Source organism: Neofelis nebulosa, chromosome 15 (assembly GCF_028018385.1).
Source record: "Neofelis nebulosa isolate mNeoNeb1 chromosome 15, mNeoNeb1.pri, whole genome shotgun sequence".
In the NCBI taxonomy this organism is placed as follows: domain Eukaryota; kingdom Metazoa; phylum Chordata; class Mammalia; order Carnivora; family Felidae; genus Neofelis; species Neofelis nebulosa.
In genome coordinates this window covers 50,661,482-50,678,965 of record NC_080796.1, presented here as the reverse complement: position 1 = coordinate 50,678,965, position 17,484 = coordinate 50,661,482, and the positions used below count along the sequence as shown (strand labels likewise).

Below are 17,484 nucleotides of genomic sequence, written 5' to 3'. Positions count from 1 at the left end.
GTTGATCCAATCCTTAGAGAGGAGAATTCGGCAATATATAGCAAAACTGTTCATGCAAACACCCTTTAACCCGGCAATCTCATTTCTAGAAACCTACCACAAAGATGTATTGGCAAAACATGGCAAGAAACATATATAAGGCAATTTATCAAAGCACTGCTTGTAATAGCAAGACTGGATACAACCAAAATCCCCATCAAAGGGGACTGGATAAGTACGATACATCTACAAATTGGAGTGACACGCAACTACAAAAAGGAAAGAGGAACAACTATGTTCTCCTATGAAGTGCTCTTCTCTCTACTTTTGTAAACGGTTACAATTTTTTAATAAAGCCTTTAAAAACAGAAGAAACAGATTACCTCTAGGGAGTTAAAAATAGAGCAATAGGGAGGAGGAGATTGCTTTTTCTCATAACAACCATTGTAGAATCATTTGATTTTTTAATACTATGTACATGCAAAACTAAGTATATTTTTAAAATTAAAAGAGAAGAGAACGACATAAATATGATACTTAATGGGGAAATGTTAGCAGCATTCTCATTAAAGTCAGAAACTCAATGATGCTTGTTCTTCAACTTTGTAGTGGAGACTTAGCCATCACAATAAGACAAGAAAAAGAAATAGGAGCAAATGGATGGAGAATAAAAGACAAAGAATGATTGTTGTTTGTAGACAATATTAAATGCACAGAAAACCCAAAGTAATTTACTAACAGTAAGAGTATGTGGCAAAATTGCTGAATATAAGAACAAGGTACAAAAATCAATATTGTTCCCATACACTGGCCATAACTAATTAGAAAATGTGATAAAACAAAATTCTGTATATAATGTCAACAGAAACTGTTAGGCTTAGAAAAAGAAATCTATCAAAAGATGGAACAACATGTGCTCGCTTTGGCAGCACATATACTAAAATTGGAACGATACAGAGAAGATTAGCATGGCCCCTGCGCAAGGATGACACGCAAATTCGTGAAGCGTTCCATATTAAAAAAAAAAAAAAGATGGAACAACACTTACAAAGAAAATTATAAAACATTATTTAAGGACATAAAAATAAATCTGGTTAAAATCATATATGTGAATTCTCCCCAAATTACTCAATGCTTCCAACGAAAAGTTTAACAGAATTTTTTTGTGGAGCTAAACATATCAATTTCACAATTTTTTAAAAGCTTATTCATTTATTATTCCTGAGAAAGAGATTGTGCATGCACATAAGCAGGGGGATGGGCAGAGAGCAAAAGGAAGACACAGAATCTAAAACAGGCCTCATGCTCTAAGCTGTCAGCACAGAGCCCACGCAGGGCTCCAACCCACAAACTGGGAGATCATGACCTGAGCCGAAGTTGGACACTCAACCGACTGAGCCACCCAGGGGTCCCCACAATTTTAAAATTGTGAAAGATATTTTGAAAAAAAAAGAGGAAATCTTGTTTTCACCATATATCAGGGTTTATTAGAAAGCCTCAATACCTAAAATAGTGAAATACTAGAGCAGGGATAGAAAATAAACCAATGGAACAGAAAAGAGATCCCAGAAATAGGCTCATACATATTTTGAACTTGATATATTATACAGGTGACAGTTAAGAAATGACAGACTACTCAATAAATGAAGAATGACTGGGGGGGCAGGGAGCTCCTGGATGGCTCAGTCAGTTAAGTGACTGCGACTCAGGTCATGATCTTGTGGTTCATGGGTTGGAGCCCCGAATCAGGCTCTGTGCTGACCGCTTGGAGCCTGGAGCCTGCTTCCAATTCTGTGTCTCCCTCTCTCTCTGACCCTCCCCTGCTTGCCTTCTTTCTTTCTCTTTTTCTCTCTCTCTCAAAGATAAGTAAAACATTAAAAAATAATAATAAATAAATGAAGAAATTGGTTCACCATGTGGAGAAAAAAATGAAGTTAGATTCTTACCTGAACATACACAAAAATATTCTGGGGGCGCCTGGGTGGCGCAGTCGGTTAAGCGTCCGACTTCAGCCAGGTCACGATCTTGCGGTCTGTGAGTTCGAGCCCCGCGTCGGGCTCTGGGCTGATGGCTCGGAGCCTGGAGCCTGTTTCCGATTCTGTGTCTCCCTCTCTCTCTGCCCCTCCCCCGCTCATGCTCTGTCTCTCTCTGTCCCAAAAATAAATAAAAAACGTTGAAAAAAAAAATTAAAAAAAAAAAAATTCTGGGTAGCTTAAAGACCTAAATATGAAAAAAAATGTTAAACATGTTAGAAAGAAAAATTGTGGGGATATCTCTGTTCTCAAGACAGGGAACACAGACAGAAAAGCAGAAGTGATAAAAGAAAGTACTGTTGACACTGAAATTTAGATTTTCTGTGTCACAAATGACTCCATAAATAAAGTTAAAAGATAAGTGGCAGATTAGAGAACTATAGCTGTGACATATCACAATACATAAAAGGTCACATCAGAATGTGTAAAGGAGTCCTACAAATCAGTAAGAAAAATAACCTCATCAAAAATTGTGCAGGGGCGCCTGGGTGGCTCAGTCGGTTGAGCATCTGACTTTGGCTCAGGTCATGATCTCGTGGTCCATGAGTTGGAGCCCCGCGTCGGGCTCTGTGCTGACAGCTCAGAGCCTTCTTCGGATTCTGCGTCTCCCTCTCTCTCTGCCCCTCCCCTGCTCATGCTCTGTCTCTCTCTCTGTCAAAACTAAATAAACGTTAAAAACATTTTTTTTTAAATTGTGCAGAGGATATGAATAATTCTCAGAAGAGGAAACCCAAACAACAAATAAATATAGGCAAAGATGCCCAAAATAACTAGAGATCAGAGAAAGAAAAAATAAAATCACAATGAGATGCTGTTGCACACCAGTCGATGGGTGAAAATGAAAACAGCTGAAACACTTGACTGTGAGGATGTTGAGAAAGTCAAGTGCAGCTGGTGCGAGAATAAATCGGTACAACAAATTTAGAGATAAAAGTTAGGATATGGTCCTATCTGATCGAAAATTCATACATTGTATGACCCAAGAATATTGAATACCCAGCATATACTTCTGGCTGTACACCCCAGAAAACTCTCACACATGAACACAAGGAGGCATTCATAAGAATATTCATTGTAGCATTTAAAAGAACAGGAAAAAAAAGAGCTGGAAATCAATTGTAAAAATAGGGTTTGGGATAAATGTGTTATGTTCTTGTACTTGAATACGATGCGGCATTTAAACTGAATGAATTAGATCTATCCTACATACCATCAAGGACGGATATCAAAAATAAAGCAGAATTTAAAAAGCAAGTTCTGGAGTGGTATTTCGAGTATGATGTCATTTACGCAATATGTAGTATTTTAAAAACATGTTTAATTATATATATAGTTTTTTTAAACATTTATTTATTTTTGAGAAAGAGAGAGAGAGACAGAGGGCGAGTGGTGAGGGGCAGAGAGAGAGGGAGACACAGAATCCATCACAGGCTCCAGGCTCTGAGCTGTCAGCACAGAGCCCGACGGCAGGGCTGGAACTCACCAGCTGCGAGATCACCACCTGAGCTGAAGTCAGACGCTCAACCGACTGAGCCACCCAGGCACCTCTAAATATATATAATTTTAATGGCTATATCAAGAAATAAATGGGAGCAAGAAAATGGAGACCAGCTAGACAGCCCCTTAGAGAAATTCTGCTGTGAAGGACAAGAGATTGCTACAGCTGGAGTGTCTGGGGAGGGTTATGTTGTTTGTTTTTTCTTTTTCACGGGCAACACTAGAGATTGCCTGCAGATAGGAATGGGCCAGTAGAGACTTGAACTTATCATTGATAAAGAGCAAGAAATCCCTGAGAAGGCAGAGCCCGGGTTGAGGTGCACAAGACTATGCTACAGTATTTGGGGGCAGAAATCGTGTGAACCGTGGCAGTGGGATGGAGTGGAGATGAATTCTAGGTGTCTAGGAGATCATCTCTTCAAAAGGCGATGGTAACTGTGTGGGCGGGTATGTGGGTGACGCCAGAAAGTGGCATGTGGTTTCATTAGAAGGTGAGAGAAGGGGGCCTCCGAGGAATCATGGACCGCGCGCTAAGGGTGTTGTCACTCCTTTTTTTTTTTTTTTTAAGTTAATTTATTTATTTTGAGAGAGAGGGCAGCGTGAGAGGGGGAGGAGCGGAGAGAGAGAGAGAGAGAGAGAGAGAGAGAGAGAGAGAGAGAGAGAGAGAGAGAGAGAGAGCCGACTGCATTGACAGCACAGGGTGAGTCTGAGACAGCGCAGGATCTCCAAGTCCTGAGATCGTGACCTGAGCCCAAACCAAGAGTAGGAGGCGCACGCACTGAGCCACCCAGGCGCCCCTGCTGTTGTCACCCCTAATGAAGTTCTAATCTGCTCAGGAGACTGTCCCAATAATCCACCTCGTTTAGCTATCTGTCCCCGGAGCGCCGGTGCCGCTCACATACTGGGTGTTAGTCGGAAGGGCGCACCGCGCGGGCCTAGTCCTGCCTCTCCTGTCTGCCGGTTCTGTGACCTTCCAGAGCAGCCCCTGTCACTTCTCTGGACCGGTTTTCTGCCCCCACAGGGTGGTTAAGTGCGTTCGTTGTTTTGCCGATGAAACACTGCGCGGGGGCGGCGGGTTAAGACGTCTCCTGCGGGATTCCTCCGAGGGCCGCTCCGACCCAGCGCGCCGGGCTCCCAGGTCCAGCCCCTTCCGCTCCGCACCTCGGTCGGATCTCCACCACCGCTCCCTCTCCTCGCCCGGCCTCGTTTTTTCTTCCTCCCTGAGGACCCAAGTCTTCCACCAGTGGCTGTGGCCAGAGGTCGCTACCAAGGGCTCGAGGGCTCCCTCTGGGGGCGCCACCTCGCCCATCTGGCCACCCCTGCAGATTCTGGACCCTTCGCGAACTAACAGGGACCCCGGAGCAGGGGGCATGCCCAACAGCGCTGCCAGCCTTGGGGGCCCCGCGTGTGTGTGTGGGGGGGGGGGGTCACCACCCTCCACTCTTCGCGTGCGCACCTGTTTTGAAAGATGGTCCGACGGTTCCAGGGTGAGAGCGCAGAAGAGGTTGTCTGGCCAGCGGGTGAGCGCTTGCTTGCGTCTTCTGCTTCTCTGGCTCCCTGTCCCTGGTCCGCTGCCCCCGCTGTCCCCCCCCCCCCCATCCCTCTCCACCACTCCCCCCCACCCCGCCTCTCGGTCCTCCTGTGGGCTGTGTGCGGGGGAGCCTCACTCCGCCCTTCTCTGCGGGAACCAACCGGCGCGCCCGGGGCCCAGGGCTCCTGCTGCGAGCCCATAAAACCCGGCTCCGGGCGCTGCGCTCCCGCTGCCTCTGGTCGCTGCTCCCGGGGGCTGGCGCTGGCTTGGCAGGGTCATCCAGCAGGCGACGCTGATGGCGTGGACCTCGCCTCCAAGCAAGCTTAGGGACATCCGCTTTCCACTTCCAGAAAAGTTGGGAGAAAGTGACTTTGGGGTGGATTGGGAAGTGGTAGCAGCTCCCCAGGCTTCTTTCCCTTCCAGAGGCCTCACCCTGCACAGCCCCATCCATTCTTCTTTTCCTGACACCCTGTCTCCCTGAGCCCTTCTCTCTCTCCTCCTAGGTCTCCCCTCCACATCGTCGATCAGCCTCTTCTCGTCCTTGTCTCTTTCTCTCTCCTCCCCTCTATCCCGAACCTCTCAACTATTTCTATTTTCACCGTCTTCCTGCCATCCCCCTTCTCTTCTCTCCCCGTCTGAAACCTTTCCGTCCCCACTCCGTTTCAGCCATCAGACGTCTCCGCTAGCCTCCACACCATCCGTAGGCCCTTCCCTCTCCCTCCTCCCCTCCCCTCCCCCCCACCCCCAGCACACTCAACCATGGATTCTGGGCCTGCCTGGGCTGCTGACCCCACTCCCGGGGGCACCTTCTCCGTCCCCAATGCCACCACACCCTGGATGGGCCGCGATGAGGAGCTGGCCAAGGTGGAGATCGGAGTCCTGGCTGCGGTCCTGGTGCTGGCGACGGGGGGCAATCTGACTGTGCTGCTGACCCTGGGCCAGCCAGGCCGCAAGCGCTCCCGCATGCACCTGTTTGTTCTGCACCTAGCCGCGACTGACCTGGGTGTGGCCCTGTTTCAGGTGCTGCCCCAGCTGCTGTGGGACATCACCTACCGTTTCCAGGGCCCTGACCTCCTCTGCCGGGCCGTCAAGTATCTGCAGGTGCTCAGCATGTTCGCCTCCACCTACATGCTGCTGGCCATGACGCTGGACCGCTACCTGGCTGTTTGTCACCCCCTGCGCAGCCTCCAGCAGCCCAGCCAGTCCACTTACCCTCTCATCGCCGCTCCCTGGCTGCTGGCTGCCATCCTCAGCCTGCCCCAGATCTTCATCTTTTCTTTGCGGGAGGTGATCCAGGGCACAGGGGTGCTGGACTGCTGGGCAGACTTCCGCTTCCCTTGGGGGCCTCGGGCCTATATCACCTGGACCACCCTGGCCATCTTTGTCCTGCCTGTGGTCATGCTCACGGCCTGCTACAGCCTCATCTACCACGAGATCTGTAAGAACCTCAAAGTCAAGACGCAGGCCCGCAAGGTGGAAGGAAGGGGCTGGAGGACTTGGGACAGGATGTCACCTTCTGTCCCAGCTGCCGCCGCACGGGGCCTGCCATCCCGGGTCAGCAGCATCAGTACCATCTCGAGGGCTAAGATCCGAACCGTGAAGATGACTTTCGTCATCGTGCTGGCCTACATCGCCTGCTGGGCACCCTTCTTCAGCGTCCAGATGTGGTCCGTGTGGGACAAAGATGCCCCTGACGAAGGCAAGTGTGTGTCTGTGTGGGAGGCGTGAGTGGAAAGGAGCAGGGAAGGGAGAAAGCAGGGCAACGAGAGGGTTATAAGGCCTTCCGGGCCAGGCAGGTAACAGATGAGTGAAGCAATTATGAAAGGGGGGGGGGGGCGTCCCTGTTTCATGTGAGAAGCTACAACTCCTGACCAGCCTCCTGATGCTGTGTGAGTATCTTTTATGTGAAATCTCCATACTTTACAATTTGGGCACCTAATTTAAACATTTAAAAATGACATGTGGCCTTAATGAAGCATGACTGTTGGCAGTTTTGGTCAACCAACTCCCAGTTTCACAGAATGACCGAGTTGAAAAGAATTTTCAAATTGTCCACGATGACAATCTGTGACCTGTGAGCTGTGTTTGTCGGTGCTCTTCCCTTTCGAGGCTGGACAAGACTTTAAACTCCTTCCCAACAACCACTTCTAATTAATTAGCATGTTGGCACACGACAACCCTGAAATTTCAGGCCTGAAATTTTAACCCCTTCATTTTGCTAATGGGAGAGAGAGGCTCAGAGAGAAAATGTGACTTGCCCAAGGCCACACAGCTAGGGAGTGGCAAAGTGAGGGGTAGAACCCAGGCCTGCTGTGTCTTTGTCTTTTTCCTTTACCCTGTGCCCTGTTCATAATCCTGGCTCTGGAAGTGGTGAAGAGAGGGGACTTCCTCCTCTAGGTGAAAAACAAAATGGGACCCACCATGAAGACCATGTTCCAATTGGCACATGGGAGGCCGTGCTATTGTCTTTTTTCTGGGGGGAGGTAGATGGCAGCCTCCTGAGCTTTAGATACTGCCAGATGGTCCAGCTATCTGGGGATGAGTGTGTACTCAGGAAGGTAGGGCTGTGTCTGGGTAGCCTAAATGTTGAAGAGTAGTGTTCCTCCTCTCCTAAGAAGAGTGCGGCATGGGGACACGTGCAAGTCAACCCATCTGGGTGTGGCTGGGGTGACTGTGTGTTCTCCAGTGCACGTCTTGTGCATAGCCTGGGATGTATATTGGGTACAGCATGTGACTGCCTTAGGGAGGCCCTGTGCACAGGTTTTGGAAGCTGGAAGCTTCCTGAGAGTTTGCTGACCAGCAGATCCAGGCTACCAATTCCTACCAGCCCTTAGGGAGTGGTTCCCCCTTCCCTTGTGCTTTTGTTTCTAACTTCATTTTGCTCATCCTGGGACACTCTCAAGCCAAATATACTTTGCTTTTCTGGAGAGATTAAATAAGGGCCAGGCTGTTCATGAATTTAACACAACCCTGCAAGAGAATTGTGAGAATAATACCAAACTATTATGGTCCCATTTTATCCCTTCTTTTGGACATCCATTTGGACAAGAGGCTCTTTGCAAATTACCCTTTAAGCAATGAATGTATTGATTCTAACCAACTGTAGAGACCTCCCTGCTCTATTCACACACAGAATAGAAGGAGAGAGAGCTTCCTAGTGCCAAGCACATTCAGTCCTTGGTGGCCTTCTCTGCTGTATGTCTCAGTAATCCAAGACTCGCAGAGGGGAAAACACTGGTCCAAAGTGCCACTGCTAGTAAGAGGTGGGGCCAGGACCTGAATCAAGGTCTTTATAGGTCAAGCATTATCCATGACATGGCTTTACTCTCAGTCCAGCTTAGCTAATGACGCAGGGTGGGGGGCAGGGCATAGTCAGTTGCCCCTTTATCAAGGAGCCTACAAGAGGATGCAGACCCTGCCACCCAGCCAGTACAGGCTTCCCTGCTTGCCTGCTGTGTCACTATGATCACAAGCCTGTCCCTCAGTACACGTCCCTCACCTGTGTACCAAGGGCCTCTCTGAGCCAAGAGAACAGAGACAAAGTGTTACCTTACAGACAATATGCTCTCTCAGAAAACCGGAAGCCCTTTGGGGCCCTTCTAGTTGGGCTGAGATCCATTACTTTAAACTTACTTTCCAGTACACCCAGTTCCTCTCCATAGCACGCCAACCTCCTGACCTCCTGTCCTTGAGTGTCTGGTTAGAGTCTACCTGTCTCCTGGGCCTTGCTCCTGCCCCCCAACTCTCGGCTGAGTTTTTGCCAAGACGCGGTGGCTGCCTAGGGTTGAGCATTGTGGGTCTGCCCTCAAGGGCTGAGAGGTGGAGCCTCTGTAGACTCTGGTGTTCATGGCACATCTCCAGGCCCTGCGTTGGGCCTGGCTTAGATGGGGCCAAATCAAACAGATGTTTCTCAGGCAAGGCGCTTGTGGAACCCCTCCATCCCTGGCCTAATCTAGGCACTAAATACGTATCGATAGAGTGGATAGGGTGAACACCACCCCGTTGGCCAAAGCAACCTCCCACAACTTCCGCATCATCCAGGTTTTATGTTAGCTGGGGAGCAGGCCAGGATGTAGGAAAAACGAAGGAGGATCTATTTTTATTGAGGCTGGTCCCTCCACTCCTGACAGGTACTCGCCCCTTGCCCTCACTTCTCTGCCTTACATGGGTCAATCCAGACGCCTTCAGCTTCTCACCCCTGTGATCTACGTCTTCTGTCAAATGTTCTTCCCTCTGCTTGGGCCGTGAGTAGCCACACCTAGGAGCACACCTATGGGAGAACCAGAGTATCTGAAGACGTCACAGTGCTTTACAGAGGAGGCAAAGGGCTTTGCCTTTGAGTGTGTTGGTTGAAACTTCACAGAGGTACAGGACTGCTGTCTTAGAGTCAGTAGACCTGGCTTCGAGTCTATGCCACAGCCCCTAAGCTTCCTTTAAGCTCTGACATTGCTTTCAATGATTCTATAGCCTCTGCCAAAGGGCAAGGTAATGCAGTGTGCAATCTACGCCTCATGTAACAGGGTGTGTCTAGCCAGAGGTCAAGGCCTGTCCCAGAAGCTTTCCTCCTGGCATGTGGAGCTCATGTAGTCTTCAAAAAGAATACTGTGTCTGGAAAAAATCTTACCAGTTTGCACTCTCCCCTTTTGACCGTCCAGGAGAGAAATTCATTTTTCCCTGCAGGATGGTCCATTCCCTGGGTATAATCTCTGAGGACACAGAACAAGTATTCATCCAGAAAGGGATGCTTGGGGGCCCTGTACCTGGAAGCTGACCTTCCACTGCAGTTGGAGATGATGCCATGGCACCTGCAGGGCAGTTAGACTCTAGATTGCCCACCCAGGTCCCCAGCAATGGCCTGGCACTGTCTGTGCTCTCATGCTCAATGACTGAGTGACAGAATGAGGGGGACTGTCCTTGAGGGGTCAAAGAAGACAGAATCCAGAAGACAGTGTGCACCTGTATCTACAACATAAATGAGATTGGGGGTCAAAGGGGCCTGAGCTTGGCCTAGAATCACAGGTATTTTCCCTGCATGTCTTACAGAAGTTTTCTCATTCTAGATCTCCATCCATGAGGAGATTCAAATCCTAGGTTTTGGAACAAAGGCACTGTCTCCTATTTAAGCTCGTCCTGTCCCTCCCTGGCTGTGCTTACACCTTGAAAGTCAGCTTGGAGGGGTACCTGGGTGGCTCAGTCGGTTAAGCAGCCGACTTTGGCTCAGGTCATGATCTCGCGGTCTGTGAGTTCAAGCCCCGTGTCGGGCTCTGTGGAAGTCAGAGGAAGCGTCAACACCCCCAGATAGGGTCAGATGTGAAGTATGGCTGACACGAAAGAATAAAAATCTGGGATTTCTGGGTTCTAGCTTTTCAATCTCCCTAAACTCCAGACTTGATCTTCTTGAGAAAATCTTTATGACTTATCCCTTCTGGGCCTCACTTTCAACATCTTTAAAAAATAAAAGATAGGGGCGCCTGGGTGGCTCAGTAGGTTGAGCGTCCGACTTCGGCTCAGGTCACGATCTCGCGGTCCGTGAGTTCGAGCCCCGCGTCGGGCTCTGTGCTGACTGCTCAGAGCCCGGAGCCTGTTTCCGATTCTGTGTCTCCCTCTCTCTCTGACCCTCCCCCGTTCATGCTCTGTCTCTCTCTGTCTCAAAAATAAATAAACGTTAAAAGAAAAAAAGAAAGAAAGAAAGTCAGCTTGGAGCAAACCTTAGCTCCTACCCTTACTCTGTGCTTGCAAACAAAACCCAGTGAGGTAGGACTCTGAAGCTGGAGTCCCAGCTTCAAGTCCCAGCTGTGCTGCTCTCTTTCTTTCTCTTTGTTTCTTTCTTCCTTTCTTTTTACTTTTTTAATGACTATTTTTGAGAGACAGAGAGACAGACAGACAGACCATGAGTGAGGGAGGGGCAGAGAGAGAGGGAGACGCAGAATCCAAAGCAGGCTCTGGGCTCTGAGCTGTCAGCACGGAACCTGACACAGGGCTCGAATTCATTGACCGTGAGATCATGACCTGAGCTGAAGTCCGGTGCTTAACTGACTGAGCCACCCAGGCGTCCCGGCTCCTTTCTAACCAGAGAACTCGAGTAAGTCCTTTCTCTCCTCTGGGAACTCTGTTTCGTCCTCTGCTCGGTGGGGGCCTGGACTCTCTCCCAGGTCCCTTCCAGCTCTGCGATTCTAAGGCTTCTTGTGCTTCTCCTTCTGCAGATTCAACCAACGTGGCTTTCACCATCTCCATGCTCTTGGGCAACCTCAGCAGCTGCTGCAACCCCTGGGTCTCCATGGGTTTCAACAGCCACCTGCGGCCATGGCCGCTGTGCCACCCGGACTGCTGCGGGGGTCCCCGGCCCCGGCCACGCCGGCAACTCTCCAGCCTCAGCCTCTCCAGCCGCCACACCACACTGCTGACCTGCTCCAGCGGCCTGCCCGCCCTCACCCTCAGCCCCAGACTCGGTGGGGGCCCTGGGACCGAAGGGTCACTGAAGGACTCTGCGCAGGTGGATGGGGAAGCCTCCACAGAGACCGGCGTCTTTTAGGGAACACGTTCCCTGAAGTCTGGCACGCCTGCGAGGCTAGTGGAGGGTCTCTGCTCATTTCAACACTGGGTGTAAAAGCCGGGAGGGCCAAGGTTGGAGTTGGGGGAGCCCAGTTTGAGGTCGGGTGAGGGGCCCAGAAGGGCTGCCCTACCCTTGGTGTTGAAGCTGCCTCTGGTGTGTGGGCTGCCCTTATTTGCCCCCAATCTCAGAGGCTGGGAGTCAGCGAGAGTCAAAACGTCTGCTTCCCTGACCCTGTGCATTCGCAGAGTGTCTGGGAACTCACCCCAGATCTCAGGCAGGCCAAGGACGGCCCTATCTGGGCCTCCACAGGGGGCAGGGACTCAGGCTGGTCTCCCACCTTGACCATTTGTCCCCCATCCTAATCTGACTAGCACACCCAGCCCAACCAGGAGAGGGGAGAAGTGAAAAAGTGTGAAAAGTATCCTGTTTCTCTATCTAGAGACTGGATTTGTTTGTTTGTCTGTTTGTTTTGTAGAAGGAGGCTTCTTCAATGATGGAAAGCGAATGGAGGTGGGTAGAGCAGATAGATCACCTTTACCTGCTATGCCCACCTGTCTAGTGAAGGGAGATGTGGGATTTAGTGCAGCATCTATAACTCGCAAAAATTCTGCCAATGCTCCCCATACCATCCACCTCTATAGGAGGGGTGACAGGACAAAGTAGATGCTCAGTGGAATGACCCCCTGGGAGGGAGTATGAGAAGGACGAGAAGAAAGGAGCAGATGAAAACGGTCACAATAAAATGAAGAGTGGACGAAGCCTCCGAAGCAGCAGGGATTGGTTTCTTTTCTTCTTCCCCGAAGGGATCCACACTGCACCTTCCTCTGGGGCCACCCAGAGGGGACATCCGTACAGAAAGTGGGGCTGGATCATGGCTCTGGATTTCCTCAAGGCTCTTCAGAGCTTCCCTATGAACCATGCATGCCGCGATGAAGTCCGCAGCCCAGGATTTGAGACTCAGCTCTGCTTTCAGGTAGCTGCATGACCTTGGGCAAGTCCCCTCCCTTCTCGGGGACTCCATCTTCTGACCTGTTAGGACACAGATGATCTGTAAGATCTTTGCCAGCTCTAAACTGTCATGACTTTGCAAGACTACGCTCTGTGGTGTTACAGTAGAGCCTTTCTAACCAACAGGCTCTAGAAGAATTGTTGGATTTTCATGACAATGATATTTATACCCTTTGACTCAATTCTGGTCATGATGGATCCCTCCATGGCCACACTGTCTACTTTTGGTCTCAATTCTGTGATGTTGAAGCTGGGAGAGGCAGTGGCATGGGGAGACTCTGAGGCTTCGCCCTGTTCCTCCTCGTTACCTCCGGTGGGATTTAGATCATGGGGTGGTTTCCCCACCCTAATTCCGATTCTAATCTAAGGGATAGCCTTGATAATGGAAAGAGCATCAGCTGAAAAGTCAGAAGAACCAGATCCTGGTTCTACCACCACTGATGACCAACATGGGGAGAAGTCTGGCTTATCCTTCATCTCTGTTATGAGGGTCAAATAAGACTGTGGATGTAAAAGCGGTTGGTAGAGGCATGAGCTCTCTACTAATGTAAGGGGCTGATTATCTATCCTGAGAGCAGCTCTAGGGAACAGATTCTCTTCCCTCTACTCCTAAGGAAGCTGTAGGGAATGACCGTAACTTTGGGCTTTAAGAGGTCACTCAGCTCTGAGAAGCCTCCTTAGGCTTGCTTAAAAGACAAGAACTCAGTAAGCAAAGTGTCCCAAGCCTTCAGTGCTAAAGAACCAGAGAGTGGGACACAGACCCGGATGGGGCCAAAGCTCAAGGCAGATGTGAGGGCCCATGGTCTCTCTTCACTGCATTCTGTTGCCCCTGTCAGTTTCTGACATCCAGCCACTTCTTCCTTGTCCATCTGTCTTGGCAGAGCTGGGCTTAGGAGCCTCCCATGGCAGTATGAGTGCTGGAGTTTCTCCTGGCCTTCGTGTGTAAGCCAGTGACCCTGCCCCTCACCCCAAATCCCTGTCCTTAGTGCCTAAGTAAGTACCGAGTAAATCATTGCTCATCATGATGACTGGGACACCAGCTTTATACTCCAAAGACCTGGGTTTGAGCTCTGCTCTCACTCCTTTTCTAGACATATGAACTTGGGCAAGTCTTCTAATCCCTCTGAGCAATGGTTTCCCCATTTATTAAACAGGAACAACTAACCTTGTTGGGGACGGGAAGGTTGTAAGACCATAAACTATAGAACACTCTACTGATGTTAGAGAAGATAACGATGCCTCTGGTGAGTGACCTCCAGGGTCCCTGTGGGAAGCAAGAAGGATGGTCTCTGCTCTCTCAGGTCAATCTCACTTCTGACAGCTAACTCCAGGCGAAATGGAACCATGCTGTCTCTGAGCTAGGCACTTCTGTAAAATATTTATACATCCTTTGGACTCTGTGAAACACAGTACTTCAGTCCCTTAGAACCATGTGGGAGCAAGGGGCAGAGGATGGGCAGGGCAGAAGATGGCAGGAGGAGGTGAATTGGTGGACTGTGGAGATTTCTCAGAATGTTTTTTTTCTGATATATGGTATAAACCAGCAATTTTCCAGATGTCTATGTCTGTGATTTGTACGTAAATAAGTCTTTTATTTATCAAGGAGCTCTAGACTCAGCCCAGGCTGCAGTAGCTCACTTGGGGTCAAGAACCTGGAGATGCGGTTTAAATTGACCAATAAAAGTCCTTGATAACCAGGAAATTCCTGGGCATCTTTGTTTCCGAGGCGCAGTGACAATGAGATATGCAATATGAAATAAAAGTTGCTCTTCTTCTTCTTTTTTAAATGTTTATTTATTTATTGTGAGGAGAGGCAGGGAGAGAGGGAGAGAATCCCAAGCAGGCTCTGTGCTGTGAGCACGAACCCAGAAACCAGGAGGCCATGATCTGAGCCACAACCAAGAATGGATGCTTAACCTACTGAGCCACCTGGGTGCCCCAGGTTCGCTCTTCTTGAATGGGGTGGTGATGGGGAAGAGAGTTTGAGGGTTGGGGAGCCACCTTCTCCCACTTAAGAGGGAAACAGGAGTGTCCTGGGATTTGCCCTGGAGCCACAAGGTGGCAGTGTGGAGCTGAAAGTGGGTCTGAGGACGAGAAGACCCACAGGAAAGGCGGGGAAAATCACCCAGCCTCTCAGCTCTAATACCAACTACCTTTTCCTTACAGATCTGGAGTCTTGGCTCTTCATTCGACCCAGTTGTCCAGAGATACCTGGACGCATGTTTCTCTGTCTCTAAGCTCATGGAGGATGTATTTGCCAAGAAAGGGCAGAGAACAAGGGCAGGGTGAAGGACTGAGGGTAGAAATTCCTGCCTGAAAATGAGTGTTTGAGAAAGCTAGTGGGACCTCAGAAACACAGATGAGCTGTAGTTATTATAATGTGTTCAGTTTAGAGGCTGGGACTTGAGTAGAAGGCCTTTTGGGAGCCCCTCTGGGCCCGGAAATGTGTCCTGATCCCGGAAGCAAAAAGCCTACTGATGGTGGGCATAAAATACCTCCTTACCCTATTGGGTCTTGTTGGCCAGTGATATGGTGCGGCTTATGGAGTTCTGCTGGAGTCATGGTAGGAATTTGGATGCTTGACTCTTTACACCAAGAATCCTTCTGTACACCAAGACAGGTCACGTTTATTGTTGCCCACTGTATCGTCCCGGTTCATTATTGGTATGTAATCAACGATTTACTCGTTGCCAGCAGAAAATCAGTTTCTCTGCATCTTGTAAGATAAATTTGGAGAGATTTTTAATCCAGTCCACACTCATGGAGGAACCCAGAGTGGCACAGCATGGTCCTTCCCTGGATGTTCCGATGACATACAACATGGGAGAAAGTGACTTCATTCTGCTGGACACTGAGTTCCTCAAAGAGGCGACTACTCGGGTGACCACTCATACAGATTTACACAGCTGACCTTCTAAGATCACGGAGGTATTACATACAATAGGGACATTTTATCTCTAGCAACACGGATAACAATGAATTTGAGGATCACTTCAAATTATTAGCTGGCCGCAGTCATCAGCTTGTTGGCCTGAACTCCTTAGGACATGAAATCGGCCCTCCCCTTTCCTTATCAGGGTAACTGAAAGTCAACGGCACCATCAAAGTTCAATCCAATCTCTGTTAGTCACACGTTCGACTCTATTTAGAAACAGCACTCTCCAAGAATGCCTTCCCTGGACGAGCGATTGGGGCAGGTGCTAATGTTAACCTCCACAATGTATTTATTTGCTACAAATGTCACAGCTTTGAAACCAATCGTAGCAGAGTTCATTACAGATTTTAATCAGATGGTCAGTGGCATTCAGATCTCTGTGCCCCCCCGACATCAATTCCCTGCTCCAGGAGGCCTAGGACAAACACTTCTCCATGCAGCTCGGTCTGGCTCAGTCCCTGGGGCATTGCTGGGAAGCCTGCAACAGGTAGACCTGCTCCCTTTCCTTCTGCCTCTTCTCCCATCAATTTATTTTTCACCCTTCTTTCTAAACTGAGGTCAGAAATCACCCTCTCTGGGACGTTTCCTTGGATGAAGTCTGATTTTAACATTCCATACCCAATCTGCCCAAGCAGTTAGAGGCTCTGCTCTCACTGCTCTATGTCAATTCTCTTTTGTCACATGTCTGGTACATGCTCTTGCCTGTCCCCGGGACTAGGTCCTAAGTGCCTTGACCTCACCCACCTGATGTTTAAGTCTTCTTTTAACATGTGCTCCTCCCAATCCCAGGGCTTTCCAGAATCCTGCAGAAAGCAGGCACTATTTCAGTTGTGCCCTCCCCTGGTGTAGGAGCGGTCTCAGCCGTGTCCCCCCCCCCCCCACCAGAGGCATGGTAACTCTTGTGAACCTCTTCAACACACCCTTGATGTCTTTTTTCTTCTTGTTAAAAGAGATCAATAAGAAATAGAGTTTCATTTCTAGATACAGAGACAGTGTTGCTGGTGTTTATTCTTCATTCTGCCTCTCTAATCAACAACATCTTTTTTTTTCCTTATTAAGAAAAGCTTCCTGGGGCACCTGGGTGGCTCAGTCGGTTGAGCGTCCAACTTCGGCTCAGGTCATGATCTCACAGTTCGTGGGTTGGAGCCCCGCATCAGGCTCTGTGCTGACTGCTTGCTCAGAGCCTGGAGCCTGCTTCAGATTCCTGTCTCCTTCTCTCTCTGCCCCTCCCCATTCACGCTTTGTCTCACTCTGTTTCTCAAAAATAAATAAATGTAAAAAAAGTTTTTTCAATAAAAAGAAAAGAAAAGAAAAGCTTCCTAAGATGTCTTAGTCCATTCCAGTTGCCATAACAAAATACCACAAACTGGGTGGCCTCTAAAAAACAGAAATTTATTCCTTGCAGTTTTGGAGGCCAGAAGTCCAAAATCGGGGTGCTGGCACAGTTGGTGAGGGCCCCCATCTGGGTTGAACTTCACATGGGTTGTATTCTCACAAAACGAAAGGGCTAAGGAGCTCTGTAGGGTCTTTTTTCACAAAAGCACTAACCCCACCCCCTTCATCCAATCCCACCCCCTCCATCTAACCCCACCCCCTCCATCCAATCCCACCCCTTCCATCCAATCCCACCCCCTCCATCCCATCCCACACCCTCCATCCAACCCCACCCCCTTCATCCAATCCCACCCCCTCCATCCAACCCCACCCCCTCCATCCAATCCCACCCCCTCCATCCAATCCCACCCCCTCCATCCAACCCCACCCCCTCCATCTAACCCCACCCCCTCCATCCAACCCCACCCCCTCCATCCAATCCCACCCTCTCCATCCAATCCCACCCCCTCCATCCAATCCCACCCCCTCCATCCAACCCCACCCCCTTCATCCAATCCCACCCCCTCCATCCAACCCCACCCCCTCCATCCAATCCCACCCTCTCCATCCAATC

General features: G+C 49.5%; 1 protein-coding gene and 1 non-coding gene across 2 annotated transcripts; both read left to right on the top strand.

Moving 5' to 3' along the window:
- The first annotated feature begins 892 nt into the window (after positions 1-892).
- LOC131496696 (U6 spliceosomal RNA) lies at positions 893-999 on the top strand. Its single transcript, XR_009254624.1, has one exon. It is a non-coding gene; the product is annotated as a U6 spliceosomal RNA (small nuclear RNA).
- Positions 1,000-5,799: 4,800 nt separating this feature from the next.
- AVPR1B (arginine vasopressin receptor 1B) lies at positions 5,800-14,371 on the top strand. The gene is made up of 2 exons (XM_058701214.1): positions 5,800-6,739; positions 11,244-14,371. Exons 1-2 carry the CDS (start codon positions 5,800-5,802, stop codon positions 11,570-11,572), a joined length of 1,269 nt encoding a protein of 422 aa, XP_058557197.1. The 3' UTR covers positions 11,573-14,371.
- Positions 14,372-17,484: the final 3,113 nt, after the last annotated feature.